Here is a 23362-nt window from a genome sequence, read left to right on the forward strand (position 1 = left end):
CATTCACTGTCCATTTTTACATGGCCAGGAAGAAATGTTTAAATATTTTAAGAAATTAAATAGATAATATTAGGAAAACAACTTTTAAGGGTCTAAAATTAAAGGATCAAACAGTCTTTCTGTTTACATGCATATATCTATATAGTTTTATCTGGTTGAAAAACTGTCACTTAAGCTATTGGTTCCCAGTGGGACCCCTTTCCATGTGGTCACAAGCGAAACATGACACCGTCTGAGACAGCAGGCCTCATCTGACCACTGGCAAACAGACCAAAACTGTTGGTATTTACTCTCTCATTTGACTTCAATGCTTGATTTCTCATCTTTATTTCTAAAACATTTTCTCCAAACACTAATTATTACATTGTTATATATTACACTTCCTCTCCTGGGCAGCTCAAGAAATACGCAGTATGAAAATATTTAGTGCCATGAATGAACATGTTCAGCATGGACAAATAGGCGCTTAGCTCCCAGCACCTGCACTGAAGGGCATCCAGCCTGGTATGATGAATAAAAGCAGCGGTGGTTAACTTGTCAGTGGCGCAGCTCTCTCTCCCTTTTACTCACCTTCTCGTTAGCTGTCACTCATCTCTGTTCCGCATCACTGCTGTCCAGCCAATCGGATGCTGGCGCCCAACCAAAAGTCCAAGCTGCTTGGACTTGTGTAGTTAGTTGATTGATAACCGTAAACAGAGCTTTTGGCTAGTTATTGGACACCATACAGGTGCAATTAACACATCAAACATTGAGAGCGGTGAGGGATGAGCAAATATGGCTCACTATCAGTGACACGTGATTAGATTTATATGCGAGTAAGTTAATTAGAAGAACAAACGTGTGTCTGCGTATCCTTTAACTGTGATATGAAGGGTTCTTAAAGGCAGAAATAAATTTAAGATTTGTGGAGTTTGGCTCAACAAGTCATTGACGATTTACATTTTATTTTTTTCCCAATAAAATCACCTCACGTTTGTTGGTTTAGCATGAAACCATGACAGCTTAATTCTTGTTTAACATTTTGTATTTTAGAAGTAAATGATTGTTTCTGAGTGACAGAATAACAGATTAATGACAGATTCCACTGACCCACTAGTGTGGGCATGTCTTCACTGAGGATCCTCATCCGCTCGGCAGCTTCGTCTTCACGTCCCACTTTGTAACAAAACACCAGCAGCACTTTGAGCCATAAAACGACCAACCCACATCACATCTTCCAAGATCCCCTTTGGTCTGTGTGATTGAGCAATTATCACCACGCTTAATTTATCATCAATGAGGACGCTCACTTGCTTGGTTTACCTGCATGCCGACACATTGTTTAACATCTTCTTTTGACTCTAACAAAGAGGTTTTCATGATGAAGCCACTGGCACCGGGCAAAACAACTCATACTTTCATGGCGAAATGGGTTCAATCATAGCATGTGCGTAATGCCTTTAATTTGCCTGTTACACCTGGGCGAAGGGCGAGCGTGTACACGCGACAGCTGCCTCCGTCTTATCACGAGCCTGGAAATTATTGGAACGAAATTAAACTTTTTGCCATTTCAGTTTTTTCTCTCAATCATTGTTTGAGTTGCTAAAATATCATTCTGAAATGTAATTACGGATTATTCCAAATGTTCTGTTTTTACAGTTTCAATATTACAACTAATTTGAGACGTCTCCAGAGCATTCAGAACGGAGAAATTAGCTGCTTAGACGTAACACAACTCAGCAGCTGTCAGGCGAGGATGGAGGGGGAAAAAAAAACCAGAAGCAGCTTTTAAAAAAGAAAAAAAAAAAAAAAAAAGTTTGGTTTGTTTTCTTTTATTTGTGTCACGCTATGGTGGCTCAAAAATGGTATGCAGTATTTTAGGACAAATGACAGAACTACTTTGGATGATAATGCTTTTGTATTTTGGCTTCTTAGTTTAAATAAAATCTGTCAAATTTCAAGTGAAAAACTAAACAAAAAAAGTATCAGTGGAGTTACAAAAACTGCTGAAATGATGAAAAAATGTTTTAGAACAACAATGCAAACATTTCATTTTCCTACAATTAGAACTATGAGGTCAAAACTGTCCAAATGTTTTCGCTGTGATGTAATTTGTCTGCTATAATTTAAAAACTCCAGAAATGCAAAAAAAATCCCTCGAAATGCAAGAATATTTTCAAATGTAATATGAACCAACTTAAAAAATTCTCTTTGATTCTGTCATATCTTGACTGTTTTAACAAGTTTTATTCACCCCATTATCTGAATCTATGATAAAATTTATGAAAACTAAAATATTAATTTCAGCAGTTTTCTTTTTACTGTTTCTGAGAGTAAATTTACATCAACAGACGAAAACTATTCGTATTCAGTAGAAGACAGATTCGGTACAACTAGCCTCTTATTTGTTGCACTATTACATTTATTCACAAAGTTTTAATTGTAAGATCTGAACTTCTTTAGAGGGAATTTTAAGGCATTCTTTGGAGTCATTAAATTATCTGGAACTTAATACATTACTGGTTGTGATAACAGCTCTGTGGAGAATCCTTTAATCTGCCACCCAGAGGAGTGACTGTTAATCTGTGATTATCAAATTAGAGCAATATTTAAGATAAAGTCAATTTTAGGAGAAATAATGGAGCTCTGAAGTGGAAAAAAAGAGAGCGCTGCTCGCAGTCAGATGAGGATGTGTTGTTACGTTGTTGCTTCCATATGAAGGACCTTCATGGACTCTGAGATCATTGAACTGGTGTCAATTTGTCCGTAGATTCCCACCAAGAACGCCTTGTGGAGCAAGATGTCTGCGTGTTCTGCAGCGGGGTAAAAGCACATTATGTGATGCTTTATGGATATGTGACTATTTTAAAGTCAAACTTTCACTTGCATGGTTTATAAAATTAGTCAAGCTGAACATTACAGTTTCATGGTAATACTTGCATGGTCATGTGACTCATCAAAGAGAAAAAAAAAAAAAGAAAAAAAAAACAAGGACAAGAGGAACAACTTGTAAGCAGATCAGCTTAAACATGGATGCAGCTGTTTAGTAACTTCTTACCTTGACAGAGAAGAACATACTCTGGAAGGTTCCTTAGAGCGGTCTGCACCACATCAAAGTTACCGCTTCCCATACAGTACATGAAGGTGGGCAGGAAATCTGTTGCTAAGCTACAGAAGAGGAAAAAAATCAAACACACAGTTAAGACAATTTAGAAAAAAAAAAAACAAAAAAAAAAAACAAAAACAGAAAAAATAAGTTGTTTTAAAAAAACTAACCAGGGATTATTCTGGATGCAGCGCAGGGCCAGACTGAAGGCCATGTTCCTACACAACTCCTCAGATGAAGTCATGAGTCTCTGCAGATCATTCTACAAACATCAACACAAGGCCGTAACTGACGTGTTACATCCTGACATGCACAGCATGCGACTTTTCTGCGTGTCTGTTGCTCGTGACTCACAGTGAAGTACTGTATGATTTCTGGGCTCCTCCTTGATTTTTCATCCACTTCTGTCAACACCTCCAGCACATCTGCAGCAGAGGGGTAAATCTGTATATTAGTCACTATGGATGAAACCAGTTCATATGCAGGTGAACCACAAACAGCTGCAGGTTTGTTACCCTCCACTGCTTCTCCCTTAGACATCTTTTTCAGGTACATCGTCATGTCTGCGGCACTAAGTGAAAACGAAGCAGATATGTTGACCAGCGGTAAAGAACCAGCGGACACCTCATCTGCAAAAAGAGAAAAAGCAATTACTTTTTTTTTTTTTTTTTTTTAAATATGTGTATGCCTCTGTAGAAACTTTGTGTAAAAAAAAAAACAAAAAAACTAAAAAACAAAGCTGCTCTAAAAATGCCTCCCTATAAATTAATAAACATTGTATCCAGATAAAAAGCACATACACACACAAGGTATAAACTATTTAAAATAGACACACTTTCAATATAGAAGGCCATCTGCTTTGTGCAAAAAAAGCTAAAAGCAAACATTTCCAACCTTCTCTGTCCTCAGCTGGAACCTCTGCAGAGGAGCTTTTCACTGGCAAAGTGAGCCCGGCTAACAGAGACTTCAGCTGGACCAGGTCTGGATTTTCTGCACACAAACACCTGAAAGAAGAAAGGATGAAATTCATTTAATTTATTTAGAAGCAAGTTTATTATATCTGTTCATATTTAGTTGTTTAAGCATAAAAAATGCATAAAAAAAGATGTCGCTTAGATTTACTGTAGGATGTCAGAGTGCTTCTGTAGGTAAGGAATAGCTGCTGCCGCATCGTTCGTTATGTACTTCTGCGTGAACTGCAGAAACTTGTTAATGAAGACCAGCGGAGAACGGATCCTCTGGAAGTTCTACAAAAAACCCGAATCCATAAATACAAAAATCAGCACAAAACAAGCTGTCATGTTTGAAGTTGATTCTGGTGAGGATTTAATATTATATGAGCACCTGCAGGACTTTCATGAAGGACAGGAGGCAGTCTTGCAGCGCCCTCTGGTGGTCGCTGTGGAAAACAAGCGGCTGCAGCAGCTCCAAGATGGCAAGCACGTTGCTAAAGAACGTCATGTGGTTTTGCTGGCGAAACTCTTGCATATTTAGGTGCATGCGACTGTGTAGGAGTCCTGCAATCATGGGCAAGTGTCTGGGGAAATAAAAAGAAAGAAAACAAAAGCTTGATCATGTTGATAACTTGTCTATCACTCACAATGATTCATAAGCTTTACAAGTGTAAAGCTTATGAATAATCTGTAAATCTTTTTTTTTTCCCTCCAATCTATATACCTGAGTAAAAGGACAGGATGCGATACAGCCAGCTTTCTGCAAGCAAGATTGGCATCAGATACACGACCTTCAACAGACTTTGAGTCTCCTACATCAGCAAGTAGAGTGACCAGACGATGGACCAGGACATCCAACTGAAAAACAGAAATGTAAACTCTTTTTTTTGTGACAACATGCTCAGAAAAGCAGTTTTTTTAGCAGGAGTATCCGACAGCTTTCAGTGACATTTATTGAATTATTGATGTGAAAAATACGTAAAAGCTGTGAATTGTAAGAACTGTGCCGCCCACGAGGCATCTTCACCTTGCAGCTACTGCTGTCTGCGGCTCCTCCACTGCTTAAGGTGCCTTCAGGGAGGGTAACATGTTGGATGACCTCAGGGAAGTGCAGATAGATCTGCAGGAGCAGGTTCTGGCACCGCTTACTCATTGCACTAAGCGGCAAAAGAAAAGCATGGTCAAGTTTTCTGTTTGATATATTTAAAGAGACGAGCCAGTTATGTTATCATATATGTCTTTGTCCCTCCCGGAGCCATCCTGAGGCTTAGTAAGAGGACGATGAAGACTTTCAGACTAATACCATTAAAGTCGTTTAATGTTTTAAAGGTTTTATTGGTCAGTTTGACACTTGTTTTTCTTTTTAACTAATTATCACCAGAGCTGATATAAAGTTAGAGATTAGAGAGCAAAATAAAGTTATGCTCTATTGTTTCTGTCTACAAGCAACATTAATTAATGCCCATTAATACAAGCTAGGAACATGAATAGCATAATGTAATTCAGAGGTATTTGCCTTAAAGTCACTTCGGCTCCATAAAATCCTCTTACTGGCTAAGACTCTTGTCAGACTCACATGATGCACTTTCTTATTAAATGAAAAGTTTATTACAGATATGGTTTAAGCAAATCAGAGCGACCTTGAACAAGAGTTAAGAACTTCCTGGTTGTTCAGTAGTTTCTGCGTAAATGGAATAAACACCATCTTATCCGACAGCAGGCTCTCAGAGGAAGAATGCTTAACATGCGCGCGAATGTTTATTCATACACAAGGCCAAAACCTCTTCGCTTTCAACGTGTTTTTATCCTGCCATGTTTTCATTCGCAACCATTTTACCAGAAAGCTTAGCGCTACTTAAAATACCATAATTCTGCAGCTAATTTTGCTTGACCTTGGCCAAAGTTTCCTCATTAAAGTGGTTTAATAAGCAGAGACATATTCATGAAAGGAGGGTTTGCCTCCACAAAGAGTTGCACCCTGATCTCTGACAGCTAAGTCAGAGCAGGAATTCACAACACAGGCAAGTTTAGAGCTTCAGCCTTAATCCTCTTGCCTTCATTATAATACACTGAGCTTTTAAAGAGATCACAGTACAGACGACTTCTGCTGGTTTTAATTTCACACCAATAGACCTAATTATCGAGTTTTCCCTGGTCCACAGCATTGTAGCTGACAGGGGAAGTCTAAAAAGTTCATCTGCACTGAGAAAGAAAATCTTGGGTGATTTAGTCAAAGTCTATCAACACACCATAGCAAGAGGGGAAAAAACTCAGTATTTTTTGCTAATTGGAGAGAACAATACAATGTGTTGACATGGACTGGTGGAGCAATGTGGTAAACATGGCTAAACATGACGAACCCACGCAGACTCCAGACATGTTGACCCACGCACACACAAGTTTTCTACTTTTTTTTAAAAATTTTTTTATTTAAAATGAGTAAATGCAGATTTAACTATAGAACTGTGGGAGACACACTGATTCATCCTTTCTTTCTCTTTTTGGCATAAATATATTTACAAAAAACCCCCGCTTTAAATCAAAAGATGTTTAAATACAAGAGGAGTGATTCTTGGCGTTGCCTCAGTGTTGCTAACTTGGCATCTCTTTCGACTTTTTCCCGTGTAAATCAAGCAGGTCTTCAGCAAAACCTAACTACTTCTGTCTAGCAGAATCTTCACAACTGTCCTGCAAGAGCAAGATGGATTTATGATGATGGATAGACTGCGAACAGTCTGTCTTAAATCATGGTTAGACTGAACCTAGACAATTGTCAGGAAAATTATTCAACTCCCACTGCATGGGAAATCCAAAGCAGTTTGGGTGAATAAATTTGCTGTTGACTGCTGATGCAGTGGATGATCTGACCTCAGTCTGCTCAGCGAATAGCAAACAGGACCTGGGGCAGAATCTCAGCTAGTATGACGTAAATGTGCATGTAAAAGGAAAAATACGACATCCAGTTGGCTCCAATGTTTTCTCTGAGTGATGATCTCACACATAAACAACTTAAATTACAGAACAGTCATTGTCTTAAAAGTATGAGTATGGAAGTTATGCAACACACTAATCCACTTATGTTTTATTTGATTACATCACTACTGAAATTTAATATTTTGGAAAAAATGAATCTGTATCTTAAACAAATTACGAAATACTGGAAGCCTTAAGGTGGAGGGTGGAGAAGACGAGATGTTTCTGTGTCAAACAATAAAAAGAAAAAACTCACCTGTCTCCCCACTTCTTTGTGCAGTTAATGAGGTACTCTGATACTTTCTTGATGTTTTCCAGAGCTCCATTGCAGTAGGAGTGAAGAAGAGGCAGTCTGGACTGGATGAGGGAGCAGGAGGCCTGGTCCAGGCTATTTTTATCATCTTGAGGTGAATCATGACTGTCAAGTTCTGACTCTGACAAGATCAGGTCCACAAGGCTGATGAGCTCCTCCGAGCCGAGTCGGAGCACAAACTTTTCTGTCTTCTTCTGCACAGGCCAAAAAGAAGACGCAAGAGTCATCAGCATGAGCAGAACTGGTTCTCTCTGGTCTCCAGTGTCATCTTAAATGGGGGGGGGCTAAATGAGACTTTCAATGCAACATTTAAAGCTTACTTGAGGGATCTTCTGGTCCCGACCCTGCCAGATACGAGGAATGTGGCTGCAGGCCCACAGGAAGTCCAGAGCTGATGATGGATCTATTCTGTGAAAAAAATAAAATATAAAAAATTGCTTTTTTTTTTTTTTTTAATGAATTTTTATATTTATGAATTTTATATTTATTTATAAATAGAAGAAATAGGAATCTATTCAGATCATGTACTTGTAGTCTCTGTGCTTGCTGAGAAGAGCACTGATGCATTGCAGGAGGGTGGACCAGTTGGACTGATGGGTCAGCAAGGCCAAAAGGTACGGTCTGTATGCTGGGGTGCCTCGTGCCTGAAAGAAAGGAAAAAACACACACTCACACACCATTTAACTGTAAGTAAAAGAAGCAAATAGCACTTCCTGCATACAACGCCCGTCTGACCTTGTTGAGGGTAAACAGCAGTTTCTGCTGAAGGTCGGGACAAACGGATGTAACCTCAGGGTCGAGATGCTCCAGCCAATCAACCAGCAGCCCAGAGTTCAGTCCTGACTTTGTTACTTCAAAACCACTGCTGAAAGTCAAACAGAGGTGTTACTTTCACACATAATAAAGTCAGCAACCTTTTAGTGTGTATTCACATCAGTGTTTCAGTCTCCCCCAGAGGCAGCACAATGTGGAGCGGCATCAGATCCTGGTGGTCTGGTTGATCAGATTTCTATCAGAACTCTGATCAAATTCTTTCGCTTCTTCCCCACAAGCTATTTCTTCCATCCCAACCCGTCTATCATCCAACATGCGTGTAGATTTTGGTTACCTCCCCAAACGAAGCAGAGTTTCTGAGCAAACGGACCAGGATTGAAATGAAAAAGGCTGACGTGAATGCGCCCCTTAGTATGCACCTGCCTCTACTGGCAGGATTGATTTAAACACAGTTTCCTGCAGGTTCCACAGCGTGTGAATCTGAAAAGCCTTCACAAAGCTGCAAAACCAATTAAACCTCCCAGAAGGAAATCCAACAGGAGTTTACAAGTAAGCAGCCACAGATGGTATGCGCCAGTTCGCTATTTCTGTCTCAGCTGCGTTTGTTTGTCATTTAGTCCGTGCGGGCATAAATATTTCCTGCATGAGCCAAACTGCAACTCTCACCTCTTTGAATTCAGATCCTTCTTTACAGCTCGCTCCCCGCTCTCCTGAAGCAGCAAGGATATCACTATGGCAACAGGGCCGGCTGTCCCATTCTGAGTACCGACAGTCATCAACAGAGACAGTAACTCCTCCAGGTATGGTGACTTGACCTCCATCAGCCCTTGTAACACTAAAAGAAAACAAAATGTTAAATGTGACAAAAGCTTCTGTGTCTTAACAGAAAAGTTTAGGTGTAACGACACAATCTTTAGGTTTAGAACCTCATCAAACCATTGCTGCTGATTTTAATATGGTTTATTGTCTGAAAATGCCACATTTAACACTTTTAATCACCTAGACTCCCAAGTTAACAAACCAATCTATCAGTTATCAAATGTCTAAACTATTAAGTGGAATAATTGATCTGATATATTCAGTGAACTCTAAAATCGGTACCTTTCCCAATGAGCTCAGGTTCTGTGTTACACCGCTCTCCAGCTTTTAGCATTGCTATGACAGCTCTCAGTGGAACTTCAACATCTCTGCGGTAAGCCAAAGCCTCGGCCAGGTGGATAAAACCTGTACGCACTGCAGAGCAGAGACCAGCTAGCCATCACTGCTTGTATAAAAATGAATTGATAAGCAGGGGAAAAAAAAGATATTAGTCAGAGTGCTCACCATCACTGTGCCTGTGTTTAAGAGAGCTGTGACCAGCGAATGATTTGAGGAGGGTCTTCAGTGGTCCTGCCTCCACAGTTGGATTGTCTAACCACATCAACATCTCTGCAATGACTTTGAGGAACAGTGTGGAGAAAGCAATGTCCTGGGACACAAGACGCTGGGAACAACAGAAATATACGAAAGAAGAAGCTGAAATGTTACAAACAAATGCTTTACAAAGCAGCATGAAGACTTAGAACACTTGTTGTTTGTAGGTTTCACCTGGTAGAGGTGAAGCTGGCGCATCAGCGGACAAGAGAGAGCATGGCTGCGGTGCATTGATAAAACAATAGGTCCAGCGTGGGCCGACGTGAGCAGGGCTGCAATGGCCTGTAGCAGACGAAAGGCCAGACCTCCCTGCTGGATCTGACCTTGCTTAGCCCGCATCAGCTCTTTAGCCAAGGCCTGCTGCAGGGCCAGGGAGAGCCGACTGGGAGGAGGGCCATGCCAGAGAGGGTCCACCTTTAATGGGAAAATCTGTTCAAGTAAAAGAAAAAGAAAAGAGTCATTAAGTTGTTTTTTTGTTGTCGTTTTTTTAATATGCTTTAGAGATCTGTGATCCAAAAAGCAAAAACCAAAGACAAAAAAAGCAATTAATAAACAACCTGAAACAACATTCCAGTAAGATCATCATCAGGTCCAACAGGAGGAAGCTGAGTGGCAGCTCTGATCTTCATGGAGCTATGTGGAGGTTCCACTGTAACTCTGACCTTACTTGTCTCAGAAGAATCTGCGAGAAGGAAAAAATACAAAGATGATGATCCTTTCCTCTCTGATCTTTATCATCTAATTTACATTAAACTTCTGTTCCATCTTAAATATGCAAAACCAATTAAATAGTTAGAAATCAAGACACAACTATTATGTTGTCTAATGTAAGATGAAATGTAAATTTTCTACCATTTGGAGGTGAAAATCACTCACCTCTGGTTGGAGGAAGAGAAGAACTAAGTAAAGCATGAAAAGTATGCCCTCCGGTGGCACCTCGCTCATGCTGCACCTCAACCAAGTGGGCCATATAATCTGTCATGAGGATATATAGAGTTGAATTGCTTATTTAAAAACAACATAATATAAAAATGCTCTGACTCTTTTAAAAGAAGATTAATCACAGGAAAAACACACGTTTGTCCATGATGTTTTGCTCCAGGGTCTGTGGATCATGAGAGACAGCCTGATCCAAGTACTGCAGGAGTTTACTCATGCTGGAAACGGGGATACCAAAAGACTGAACAAAGAGCAGCAGCTGCTGAGGCTCCAGGTCTTGTAAAGCTGATGGGAACAAATGCATTGGTCCGTTATAAAGTAAAGAATTATATTCACCTCTCATGTTTTATGTACAGTAAGAAAATTATACCCGCGTTGACCAATCGCGGGACCTCAGATCGGATCATCCTTAGTTTCAACCAGTCAGGCAAGAGAAGGGCCTCCTCTGAGGTGTCCACCAAGAAGGCAGTAGGTAGAGGCTTCTTGTCAGGAAACCAAATGTCCAACAGAGCATAAAAATCACTCTCCCCTACAAAAATATGCAACAGTAAACATGTTACTGCAACCACTTCATCAGTCCAAACGCTGACCTTTAAAGCAAACAGGACTACCTTTGGGCGGCCCCAGCGTCAGCAGAATGGCAATTGCGTGGACTACAAGAATGTGCATCGTAGCAGTCTCTCCTGTAGTCCAGCGCAGGAAAACCTGGTCCTGAGATTCTGACTGGGGAAAAAAAAAAAAAAAAAAACACACACAAGCTACTTTTAAAGCTTACTTTAAATGTTTAACATATACATTGCTTGTGTTTCTCACACTGAAAATACCAGCTCAGTTACAGTAGCTAGTGCTCACCCAGCTATAAAGATCCTCATCCTCCTTGGTCTTCCTCATTCTCTTGATGTACGTAGAGAAGATGGTGAGGAAAGCAGAGAGCACGGCATCGGACTCAGGCCTGCTGGAGTGTTTGGAAAACAGGTTGTTCATGATGGTGGACCGCTCAACAACCAGCCGGGCGATGTCCTACCGTGAGAGAGAGCAGGGGTGAAATGTATATCAGAGCTTCTCTGCAACAAAACTGCTCAAAGCAAACTATGTCAGGAGAAATCTTAAGCTAGTTGCTAATATTACCAGTGCAAGGTCATTATGAGCAGCCTGCTCTTCCACTGGTGCATGCTGGGAAAGGTAGATGAGGTAGGCGCTGATAGTTTGTGGGTCTGTTTCCATGTGAATGGCCTTCAAAAGAACAGAGAAACTTGTAATTCTCTTAAAGGCTTTATATATAACTCATCTTACTGGCTGCTCACTGTGACAACAGGCTGACCTGCTGCAGGGCAGTGGAGGTCATGCCCCTGACACTGTCAAACAAGGGGAGCTTTGGGAGGTCTTGCAGTAACCACTGGTATCCTGGCAACAGTTCAGCATCCACAGAGTCTTCCTCCATGGGCTGGTCTCGCTCCTCCCCATCTTTCAAGCCTCCTTCGCTCAGCACCAATGACAAACCCTGCACACAGTTATGTAACAATCACGACCTTCCTCTGTAGCTGTAACACAATGTTTCTTTTGCTTTATATTACCTTCATAGCTAGAACTCTTGATGCCACTTGAGAAGAGCTGAGACGACGCAAGAAGTAGTCCAACACTTCACATGTTGTCTGCTCATCTGCCTTAGGGCCCAACAGGAGATCCTGGAGCCGTCCAAGTAGCTGCCTTTGCTTTTGTTGTCTCTGCCACAAACATAATAAATCAGGAACAGTCAAGAGTCTAAAAGCACCCAGTTGTATTACATATAATTAAATATGCATAAACAAATGGCAATTTACGTGTCTCTTCTTGGCCTTCTGCTCTTTGCTCTCTCCTTCATCATCATCATCTACCGGCAAGCTGTCATCTGCAGCATCGTGCAGAAGGAACTCACACAGGCACTGCACTGGAAGCACATCCAGAGATCCCTCACTGGACTGCACCAAGTCAGCCAACCATGGCATGGACTGGGAGGAAGCCTGTCAAAAGATTTAACTTGTAACACACCTGAAGAACACAAAACACTTTAAAAACTTAAGAATATTAGGTTTTCTCTTATCCAAGGTAGGTTATGTATCTTTAAGTTCATTTTCAGAGTTTCAACAAGGTGTTTGACACAAAGTAAAACTAATCCAGTTAATATGTATATAATACAATTCCACTTATGAAGCCAGACTACTGTAAATGTTAGTTTTGAGGAACTTAACCTTCATCACTGCATAAAAAAATGACATGTTTTCATAATAAAACTGCATTCTTTTTCACAAACAGAAAAAAAAAAAATCACGCCTACCTGTTTCAAAAGCACTAACTTTCTTGATTATTGTTGTAATAAAGAATGAAAAAAAAATATGTTCATAGCGTCTTTTTCATTGTCTTTTGCATATATTTCTTGACAAAAAAAATACACGCAAACAAAAATTTATTTACAGTTTTTCTGTGGAACTTTTACGGGTGAAGATCAGGGGTGAATTCTACCTAAATGTGGTCCTGCAAGTTCACGAACGGTGAACTGTGTTGCTGTGTTTCGGCACATTCATGCGCCGGCAGTTTGTTGAAGGTTAAAGACTCAATCAGTATTTTCTGACCAAACGTACAACATCAGGACTGAGTAAGAGCAAAACGTAATAGAATGAAACCACATTCAACACAAAGCACTGAAACTCAGGACATGACGGTGGGTTGTGGAGTGGGGAGTGGGGTACACGACTCACCTGTCTCTGAATGATGTTGAGTAGAAAGTCAGGGTCCCGGCTGCGGCAGAGAAGATGACCAAGACGCAGAGATTGGTTGAGACTTTTGATCTGCTCCTGGACCTGAGGAGGAGGTCGGCGAGGAGGACCCCTAAACACAAACATTTATCACCCAAAAAAATGAAGAAAAATGACTGTGGCTTTAAACAGTGAAGCGTTCAAACTTTTTTCTCTGCTTACTGTGGGTCCAGGCTGGTAAGCTGAGACAGCAGCAAGCTGTTGCTCTCTGTGATGGTCTGTTTGGTGGAAGCAGCAGCTAAATGGCTCTCAAAAGCCAAGATCTCTTGTTTCTCTCTCTGGGAAATCTGCAATTCCCTGTTGATCATCTCCGTCTTTGTGTCCTCATCAGCGATGGTGCAAGGAGGATATGTATAGTTACTATGAACGAAGACACAAGTGCATTAATTGTTATGCACATTAAAATGAATTTATGTCCATTCATAAGCGTGACTCACTTTGTCATAACCATCTCCATGAGCATTTTCAGTGTAGGATAACCCTCCCATGCAGGAGAACCTAAAGGAAAACAAATACCACAATTCAATATTTATGGCCTAAATAACATAACGACTAATCTTAGGTATATTTATGCATATAAAAATGACTGTTTTACCTATCTTCTTCGGATTAAAAGCGGCCACCACAAGCAACAAGAGCCAAGCCTTCCAATACAGTGTAGATATTGCCAAATTTGGCGGCTGATACCTTAAACGTTAGGAGACGTGTTGTTATGTTAGTCTGTGTGATCTGCCTGTGTTTTTAAAAGCCATTAAATACCAGTGACGTACCCCGCTGGCAGCTGGATGTTCTCCGGGTGGTGGTATGTACACAGATTCAGCACCGCATCAATGAGTTGGATCCTCTCCACTTTCAGGACCTCTAAATCTGTTAAATCAGAAGCAAGTCAACCCCTTTGTTAATATTCTCCTAACATTATTTAACTAACTTGCACAGATAAAACATGAATGAGGAGCTTCCTCTCTTGCGGATTTCGCGTGGCTCATTACACTGAAGCACGAGTGTTTATGAAACGTCCAAACATTCTGCCGCAGTGTAAAACAAACATCTTTTACTGCTGCTGTAAACATGAACAGCCAGAGAGGACTCCCACACACCGTCAGAGTGAACTCCAGCAGCTCTCTTGACCAGGTGATCCGCGAGCTCCATGGCATCCGCGGGGCCTAGAGGCAGATCGCGTGACAGCCCGATCACCAGGATGCGCACCAGCGTGTCCTCTAGCAGAGGCACCTCAGAACAAAGGCGAAGGAAGAAACTGAGGGTTGAAAGAAAACAAAAAACAAAATTCGATTCATTCAGTAACTGTAGTGTACATTAAAGATGTCTGAATACTCAATGGAGACTCACTTTCTGTCACTCTCAGGAGGCCAGTTGTCCCACTTGTAATATGTCTCCGGCTGCTCAGTGAAAAGCACTTTATGCAGGCTGCAGACATGACAGAGATAAAGTTATAGAAAGTAGCGTTGAGTTTGGACAGTCATCACACCAGAAACTCAGATACTCGCCAGTGAACGTAGTCTTTTGCTCCAACTTTGCTGATGGTAGGTACTACAGTGTGAAGCCACCACACCGCATCTCTCTGGATGGCAGCAATCTGATTCTGAAACGACCTCAGGACCTCCAGGTCTGAAATAAACCACAAACATGTCCCATCTGAGGCGGAACCAGACGCATACGCCGTAAATGAATAATTAGAATAAACACAGAGCACATACTCTTTTTCTCCCCTTTGTCCCATGCAATGCCAGCTTCTTTGACCTGAGCAGTGATTCCCAGCATCATGGAGACAGTGAGTAAATCCGTCACTTGAATCACAAAGCGCTCCTACAGAAAAGATATACGGATAGACAGCTCAGCATCAACTTCAAACACATGAATGAGACATCTGAAAAGAAGTGGGGGAGTGTTTAAATCTCCTTACTTTGAACTCCATGTCGATGTAGCTGGCTTCTTTCCTCTCCTGCATTAAACCAAAACAAAACGACTGGAAGTTGATCTCATGCTTTGTCTGTTTGATGATCTCTCTCAGCAAAGCTCGGGAGGCACGGAGGTAATCGTCCTTATTTGTTAGCAAGTCCTGGAACACCATGGCCAAGAACTACAGACACAAAGATGAGATATGAGACAAAGCTCTGAGGAATAAAATAAAAATCAACATAAACCAAAAAAGTAAAACAATTTCTGTTTTGGGTCGAGCTTAACCTTTGGTGCCTGTTCAGGGCTGTGCTGCAGCACCGTGTGCAGAACCTGCATGTTGTTGGGATTTCTGGCATTGGACAGCTCATTAAAGATCACCAGCTTCACCATAGTACCCAGGTTGTCTCTGTGCGCATTTAGCAGCTCCCTGGAGAATCGCATTTAAAGAACAAGTTAGCACGACTTGCTGAGCTCTCCAAGAAGATGGAAGCACAGCGATGAGGTATAGCCGCACACACCTGACACATAGCATGTAATGGTTGAGAAGGACTTTAGGTTTGAGACGGATCTTGATCAGGTTGGAGATCACTTCCATGTCATCAGCTCCGTGGGTGTTGCAGTTCATGCAGAGTGACATGAGGAGGTCCTGAGCCGGTCGAGTCAGCTGTGCAGACAAGAAGTGATAAACAATCAGTAAACAGCGCTAAGCTAGAAAATGTTTCGCAACATTGCTACAACTCTGTGTAGGTGAGAGTGACCTTTGATTGTTTTGACATTATATACTAGAGTTGACCTTTTCAGATAAGCAAGCAGCTGATTACAGTATGACCGCCTTTCTCTGAACAGCAGCTCCTGGTGTTTCTGCCACAGGTCAAGTCTTGACCTGACGTGCTTTCTGCAGCCTTTCACTGGTTACTGCTGTTTGGCCTCTGGCTTAAAAATTGTACACCCAAACCGTGTCACCAGTGAAGATACTCAACATGAAGATCAGATCAGTTTGACACAAAATGTTTACTCACTCTACAAATTGGAGGTATGGTACGAATGCTAGTAGCACTGTATCGCTTATTGTTGTGCTACTTTATCCTGACTGAAGATCATAAGCTTTGATGTGTGTTGCCATGTCTTGCTTACCCTGGCAAGTTTTACACACACACACACACACACACACACACACACACACACACACACACACACACACACACACACACACACACACACACACACACACACACACTAAAGGATGTCTGATAGAAGAAAATGGCATATTCAGATTTGGCAGCTTCTCAGACATGTATTGTTTTAGTTAAAGAGCTTAAAAACTTCCAAAGCCATGCTGTGTGTGAGAATACGATACATTTCAGAACTTCTGAAATGCATAAAGGAGATAAAACAGCACTAGGAATTTTTTTTAGTTGAAAAGGAAAAAAATGTGAGACTAAAACCAAACAGCAAGAAACAGCTACATTAATAGAACAATTACACTTTATATCAGGAATAAGGAACTTTAGGAGCTCAGGGGGGACAGAGCTTTTTCTGTTTCTGGTCCAAAATTGTGGAATGAGCTTCCCCTCCACATTAGACAAGCCTCCTCCCTGTCCATTTTTAAAACTCATCTTAAAACCCATTTTTAGTCCTTGGCTTTTAACCCAACGTAAGACAGCTTCCGGTCAGTGTGCCTTATTTTTTATTATTGGTTTTTACTTACTATTTATTTAGTTTGTTTTATTGTTTTAATTCCATATTCCTTGTATGACCTCTTGTTTTTATGTTATTTATTTGCATTTAGAATTGTTTTATTCTGTTTTTATTTTTGCCGATTGTGTACAGCACTTTGTTTCAACTCTGGTTGTTTTAAAGGGCTTTATAAGTTGAGTTGAGTTGAGTTTATGTTCTTGATCTTTGCTTGCTTTGACATCTAGACACCATCTACACTTTTTTAAATGGTTTGTACCTTGAAAGTAACCACATCACAGATGGTTTTAATCTAGTTAAATGTGTAAACACATCCTAAAAGGGTTACTCACAACACCTAAAGCTGGGGTAGGTAATCTTGCTCAGAGACATTTTTTTTTTTTTTTTACTCTGGGTGAAGTAGTTCCTCGTCCTGATAGTAGTCTGTACATTTTGTAATCATGAACAATAAAGAATATAGTTAGACCCCTCCGTTTACTGGAAATCTGTAAAAACTCTGACCAATCCAAACATTCAGGCTGAATTGAAGTTGTTCATTTCTTATATTTTGTAAGCTTCTTCTCCCGGCTCCCCTCCTCCCCCTCCCGCAGAGCATACCTGATAGCCACACCCTGCATATAAATATTGTGTTAGGATGAAAATACAAAATATTGAAGAAGAAACTCGGAAGGCAAACATGGCAGAGAAAAAGCAGGAAGGATTTCCCCGAGCCGGCTCGGTTTATTTGCCTCCTCCTGCTAAACAGCCGAGAAAGAGAAAATTGTTGGCGGAAAAAGCTGCAAACTAGAAAAACACTTGGAGAGCACGAACCCCCGGCAAGGCCTTTAAAAAAATTCCTGGATCCAAATAAAATCCATCCATAATTTTTTGATTTATCTTGAACACAAACAGATAAACACGGGTAAAAACATAACCTCCTTGGCGAAGGTAAGAAAAAAAGCCTTGGATCACGCAGGGAGCAAAACCAGAGCGGGAGGAGCCAAGACAGCGCGTCACTTTCAAATCTTGCTTGCTTCCCAAAATGACCTACCCCAGCTTTAATCCAGACAATGTATTTGCTTTTTTAAAATGCATATTCTTTGAGCTTTTTTGATCACATCTTATATTAAAGTGGAACTATTATGTGTATTTCTGGCTAATTTATTTTTATTTCTGAGACCAGAAGGGCTGGGATTGATCGAGTTATTGTCACAAATTACTTTATTTACTTCAGACCGACCCTCTCCGTAGGCTGTCAGATCAGCCTGTGGGCAAAACGAGTGGATTGAGACTCTTCCGCATTACGCCCCGCCTCCCGCCACTGCACTACATCAGGAGCGCGCACCGCACCTGCTTTTGCCGTCATTGTAACATCTAATAAACAGAAGGATTAGGCTAATATGAACTCAATAAAAAAAAACCCAACAAAATACAATGTCAGCACATAACATACAGCCCTACATGTTGGAACCTGAATCAGACCCTGAAAACGAAGTGGAAAACAGCAACCCACAGCAACGAATGCAGCAGGACGTCTCTCTTTGGTAAACTCACCAGCCATCGTTGGAAATAACTTTATCCCACGTTTTCCACCCGCCTGATGTATTTGTACATGCCCTTGTTAACCAGTAGAAGGTAACCAATCACCGAACCTTATCCCCCGGGACGTCACAAGGATTTCCAAGTAGAAAAAACTCTCTAAAACGACGCGTTTTTCGTCACCATGGAAACCGAATGGGAGAGTGCTGGAACTCAAACTCAAACTCAAACATGCGTTTAGGTGATAAAAATGGTGCCGTTAACATGTCTGATGAGGATTCAACACTGTAACACTGTAGAAAGCTCAGAAAACTCCAAATACCATAATAGGACCCCTTTAAGTTTTTCATAATTTAGTTTTACATTTCTCACCTTTGGATTTTGAAGCCACATCTCCAGCCTCTGCACCGCCATGAGGCGGGCCTCTTTGTAACCGCACGTCGCTGTGATCAAGCGCAGCAAGTTACGGGACACATTGTCCATCGGCTGTCTGCGGTTCAACTGATCCCTGAGAACATCTAGCACATAGTCCTCCACACTCTCTGCTAGTTCCTCATACCTACAGTTCACCAGCAGGCAAGGAGGGAAAAAAAAGTATTTGCATAATTTAATGAGTGTTCAACACATTTAAATTATTATCAACAAATTAAAAAAAAAGGAAAAATGTAGAGAAGGTGTCTTATATCTTGTCACATCTGTATTAGCAGCAGTCATACCTTGGCATAACCTGCCCTTCATCCTCAGGACTGAGTTTCTCCTCTGCTATTAACAATTCAGTCTGACTGTCATCTTCATCTGGGGTTGAGGGATGAGGGCTGCTACCTGGAAGAATCAGCAGCAAGATCTTGTTTTCTTTATTTGTTTCTAACATCACAACTACCAATAAGCCAGTCTTTTTTGGATATACCCTACCTGCACTGAGATCTCCAGCAGAGCGGCCAGTATCAGCCTGCAGCAGCATGCTCTTTGGAGGCATCTTTGTGCCACATGCAGTTTGAATGTTGTCAACAAAAGTCTTACAGTGAGAGCTGTCCACCCAGATCCTTTCACCCAGAGAGTCCTCAATGTACACCTGAAAATGAGTTTTAGATCAACATCGTGTGAAAAAAAAACTGAAGTAACACTGAAGTAAAATTTATATATAAATGTGCATTTAATGGATATTCTCACTTTGACAAAAATCTCTGGCCAGTTCTCATCTTCTTCATAGGCTGCCATGAGGAGGTTGCAAGCCAGAACAGACACCAGGCTGTTGCCTTTTGCTTTAAAGTTGATAGAAGCATCCCGGCGTAAGAGGCTGCACAAAGCCTTGGGAGAAGTGTGAGAAGGACGGAGCGTTAAAAAAAACATAGTTAAATATGATCTGTCAGGTTTACATTGGATATCATAAACAGTAGGTTTTATATGTTCTAAAATACGCTTTAAGAGTTACACTAATCAAAATGTATCATCTCTGTTTCGACATTTCTGCTATCCTACCCAAAAGTGTGAGTTAAAAGAAGAAATACAATTTGATATTATAACAACAATTTCACAATGAAACTGCTCCTCTAGGTGTTATTCAAAGTTTCACCTCAATGATTCCTTCAGTAGCAAAAACATTCGGCTTGATCTTGGCCAGAAACATGAGGCTGAGGTACAGCGTGATGTCAGGCTTGGCTCTGTTCATCTTCAGTTGCTTCACTGCTCCACACAGCAATCCCTCAATGCGATCATCATTTCCCTCTGACTCTGCAGCCTCAATCTCATCCAGCAGAACTGCTGGAGACACTGCCACAACAAGCAACAATTTGTCACAAGCTGAACGTTTGTAAAAGTTTAAGTGCCAACATTTACACTTCTTTGAGATGAGAGAAATCTGCTGATTTACCTTCAATGGGGACTACTGATGGCTCTTTTATTGAGGGCGATATAGCCCTCTTGTCCACTGCTGCAACATCAGCAAGGCGTCCCAGAGCACTGACAGGAGGAGTGGTGGATAGCTTGGGTCGTTTAGTCAGGGTGGAAAGACCTGATGAAGAGGGCAGAGTGGAGGATGTCTCTCTTTTACGGTCAGCAGGTAAACCTGTGGATGCTGGCTTCAGGAGGACAGCAGGGGGTTTGGGTTCTCCAGTCTGGCTCTTTGAGCCAAGAGCGATGAAATCTCCTGGAGGAGGATGACCTGTAACAGGTAGATATTAGTAAGACTGTATCCAATAATCAATATGAAAACGTGAGATAACTTTTAAACGTATACCTGACGACTTTGTAGCACCGGGGCGCCTCAGAGTTGAAGGTTTTGGACGATTCATGTTTACTGACGAGCTCCAGTCGATGACATTACCTGCCTTGATGAGCCTAAGAATAACAATAACATGAATAAACATTTAGTAATAGCCTTAGTTTTGGCTTAAAAAAAATAGCAGGAAATCCACGTTTATTTTCATTACATCAAATTGTAGTCATTACATTAGTATTAAGTACATAAAAGGCTAACAGAAACATTACATTAGTATTAAGTACATAAAAGGCTAACAGAAACATGGCTAACGATCTACGGCATTTAGCAACTCAAGCTAACTTTATAAAATAAAGGATTAGTGGAAACGTAATTTCCCTCTTCCTTAAATCGCAGTGGTACTTTTCATTTCATAATATGTTTTATAAAACCGACAGTGTATAACCTGAAAGATGAGCTTTACACAAAACTGGAATACAGTAGTTAAAGATATCCAGAGATGTGGTAGATGGTGCTTCTTCTATTTTTTTCTAGCTACGCCATGGAAACAAATACAGCGCCATCATGCGCTTGGAGGTGTCATGAACACGCAAAACCGGTGGAAATAAATAACTTCCTCCAAATTTTTCTCGTATATGTTCTATTATGCTTGCTTTCCACTGTATGCCAGGGTGCTTGAGCAGTCAAACGTTGTAACTATTTTACGTGGCCCCAATAAGAGCATTTAACTTCTTACAGGAGATGTTTTAATTCAATTTTGTGCACGTTTCCTGTAATCCCTCACATTCACCACAAGATGGCAGTAATAACACAACGCCTCAGTCCATAGAATATTGTCATGGATACAAACTACAAAAATCCGAAAGATTTCCCTGTACTGCGAAAACTCAATGGATAGCTTATCATTTACAGTTTAATTAGTATAGATGTCTGAAGATCACATTTAGTTACTTTTCCACTTAATGGCAAAGTAATTTCACTGCTTCCAAATTAAAACGTCAACGCCAGAAAATGTTGTAGTAGCATGGAGTGACCACTAGAGAGCAACCAAAACCTGTAGTGTTTCATGTATTTTGTGGCTACACCATAGACTGTATATGTCTATGGGCTACACCCAGTATTCATATTACACGTAATATATATGGACAGCTTCTTTTCAGTAGCTCAGGTTACCATACACTACCTTCTTATAACAAATTGAGAAATTTAATTGAGGTCTCTTTTGGTAATGCATCCACACATTTCCATACACATTTCATGGCTTTGGCTGCATTAGATGCTTCAAAACATGGACAATTTTAAAGTGTCAGCTAGTATTTTCACATGATTCTAGGCAACACCTTTGTTAGTTTTCCTCTTTGTAGTGAACAACATCATAGCTTTCCTGTGGCATGAAATTTAGTCCTCCCCTAAAACAACAGTTATACTCACATCAGATGTATTTAAACTGCATTCTTGTATGGAAAACATCAGTTGTATTTTCTCTTAGCCCTGTTTTCAAAACACTTGGCGAGTAGTTTTTATTACTGCAAGTTCATTTTAGTTTTCATTACTAGTTTGAAATGTTACAAAACCAATATTCTGGAAGTGATAGCATGACACTTTCGAGCAACTTGGACAGGGTCAGCAGAAAATGAGATACGTTGCATAATAAAGAAAAAAGAAAAGAAAACACTGATGGAACATCTCAAAACTAATTCAGCTGGAATGGGCATTAAAAAACAATTTCAAAGTGGTTGAATCTGTCAAAAGTGAAGAAGAAGGGTTTCTTAGTATAAATGTGAGATTGCAAGAAAAAACACCAGTCTGCCACCAGTCAGCAACCATTTCTCTCTGATTCCACATCCTCACAATTTTTTTTGTGCAAATAAAAAAAATAAATACATTTTTAATACTGTCCATATTCGTATTATCCACAAACTAATATGTCATGATTAAATCAAATCAGGAAAGCTTTTTCCTCTCTGAATAATGTCCATACTTAGTCCCGCCCTTGGTCCGTGCAGTGAGCTATTCATTCCTCGCGCGTTGCTCAGCAGTAAAATAATTACAAGTACATAAGAAGGTTCCATTTTCCCTAAAACAACAATGTTATTGACGTCTAAATCAATTTTAGTTAGTCTTGCTGATCCCACTAACAGAAAGAATTGCTAATCAAATAGAAATGAGTTTGGTAAAGTAGGAAGAGGTCAGTCCTGCTGACCTGAGGTCAGTCCACGACTGTCTGCTCCAGCTGCTGTGTCTGTCACCACTACTACTGTAACTCCACCATGTTCCTTTCCATTCAGCTCTGAGCTTCCAGCTGGTTACGTAAAGTGTTTTCATATGAAACACATTTTGGTGAAGTCAGTGGAATGTCCAGTAAATGCTCCAAATTAAATCTTGGGTCACATGGGAAGTCTACAAATGTGCAAAAACAATTCTCTAACGTTTTGAAGTGACGTGTGGCTCACAGTGTGCCAGAGGCTGCAGTATAAAGTGTCAGGCATCTTCAGCGAGCTATATCTAAGGAAAATTGATAACATATTGAATATTTTTTGCTTTTTAAGGCTTAGCTCTGTTTAAAATACCTTATATGCTAAATATTTTCCTATTGCACACCAATAATTTAGAGCACATGAAGAAGAAGAAAAAAAAAAAAGATCCTTTAACAGAGGGCCTCTTTGTGCCAGATCACATTTCTGCGTTCAACAGTGTGAGTCAGAAAGAAGTAAGATTAGTGACTCAGTGTTACTTCCTGTAATCTAAAACTGACGGTAAAGAACACAGACC

General features: G+C 40.6%; 1 protein-coding gene across 1 annotated transcript; it reads right to left on the reverse strand.

The window, feature by feature from the left end:
* Positions 1-1910: 1910 nt before the first annotated feature.
* On the reverse strand, positions 1911-21120 carry ints1 (integrator complex subunit 1). Its single transcript, XM_079253474.1, is given in 48 exon segments — positions 1911-2792; positions 3038-3147; positions 3256-3347; positions 3440-3510; positions 3601-3714; positions 3980-4089; positions 4208-4332; positions 4430-4622; positions 4763-4896; positions 5066-5195; positions 7268-7518; positions 7645-7732; positions 7853-7968; positions 8060-8189; positions 8765-8933; positions 9200-9331; positions 9422-9581; positions 9686-9940; positions 10069-10193; positions 10388-10486; positions 10589-10735; positions 10821-11050; positions 11052-11173; positions 11303-11470; positions 11579-11683; positions 11772-11951; positions 12025-12174; positions 12271-12450; positions 13186-13315; positions 13405-13602; positions 13680-13740; positions 13838-13929; positions 14013-14109; positions 14340-14497; positions 14590-14667; positions 14748-14868; positions 14958-15066; positions 15164-15340; positions 15445-15586; positions 15678-15823; positions 18745-18931; positions 19089-19194; positions 19285-19444; positions 19543-19680; positions 19946-20142; positions 20243-20533; positions 20609-20709; positions 21036-21120. Coding segments are annotated over 47 exon segments (6645 nt in total). The 5' UTR covers positions 20664-20709; positions 21036-21120; the 3' UTR covers positions 1911-2676.
* Positions 21121-23362: the final 2242 nt, after the last annotated feature.

The sequence above is a fragment of the Telmatherina bonti genome (assembly GCF_933228915.1).
Source record: "Telmatherina bonti genome assembly, chromosome: 14".
NCBI classification, from domain to species: Eukaryota; Metazoa; Chordata; class Actinopteri; order Atheriniformes; family Telmatherinidae; genus Telmatherina; species Telmatherina bonti.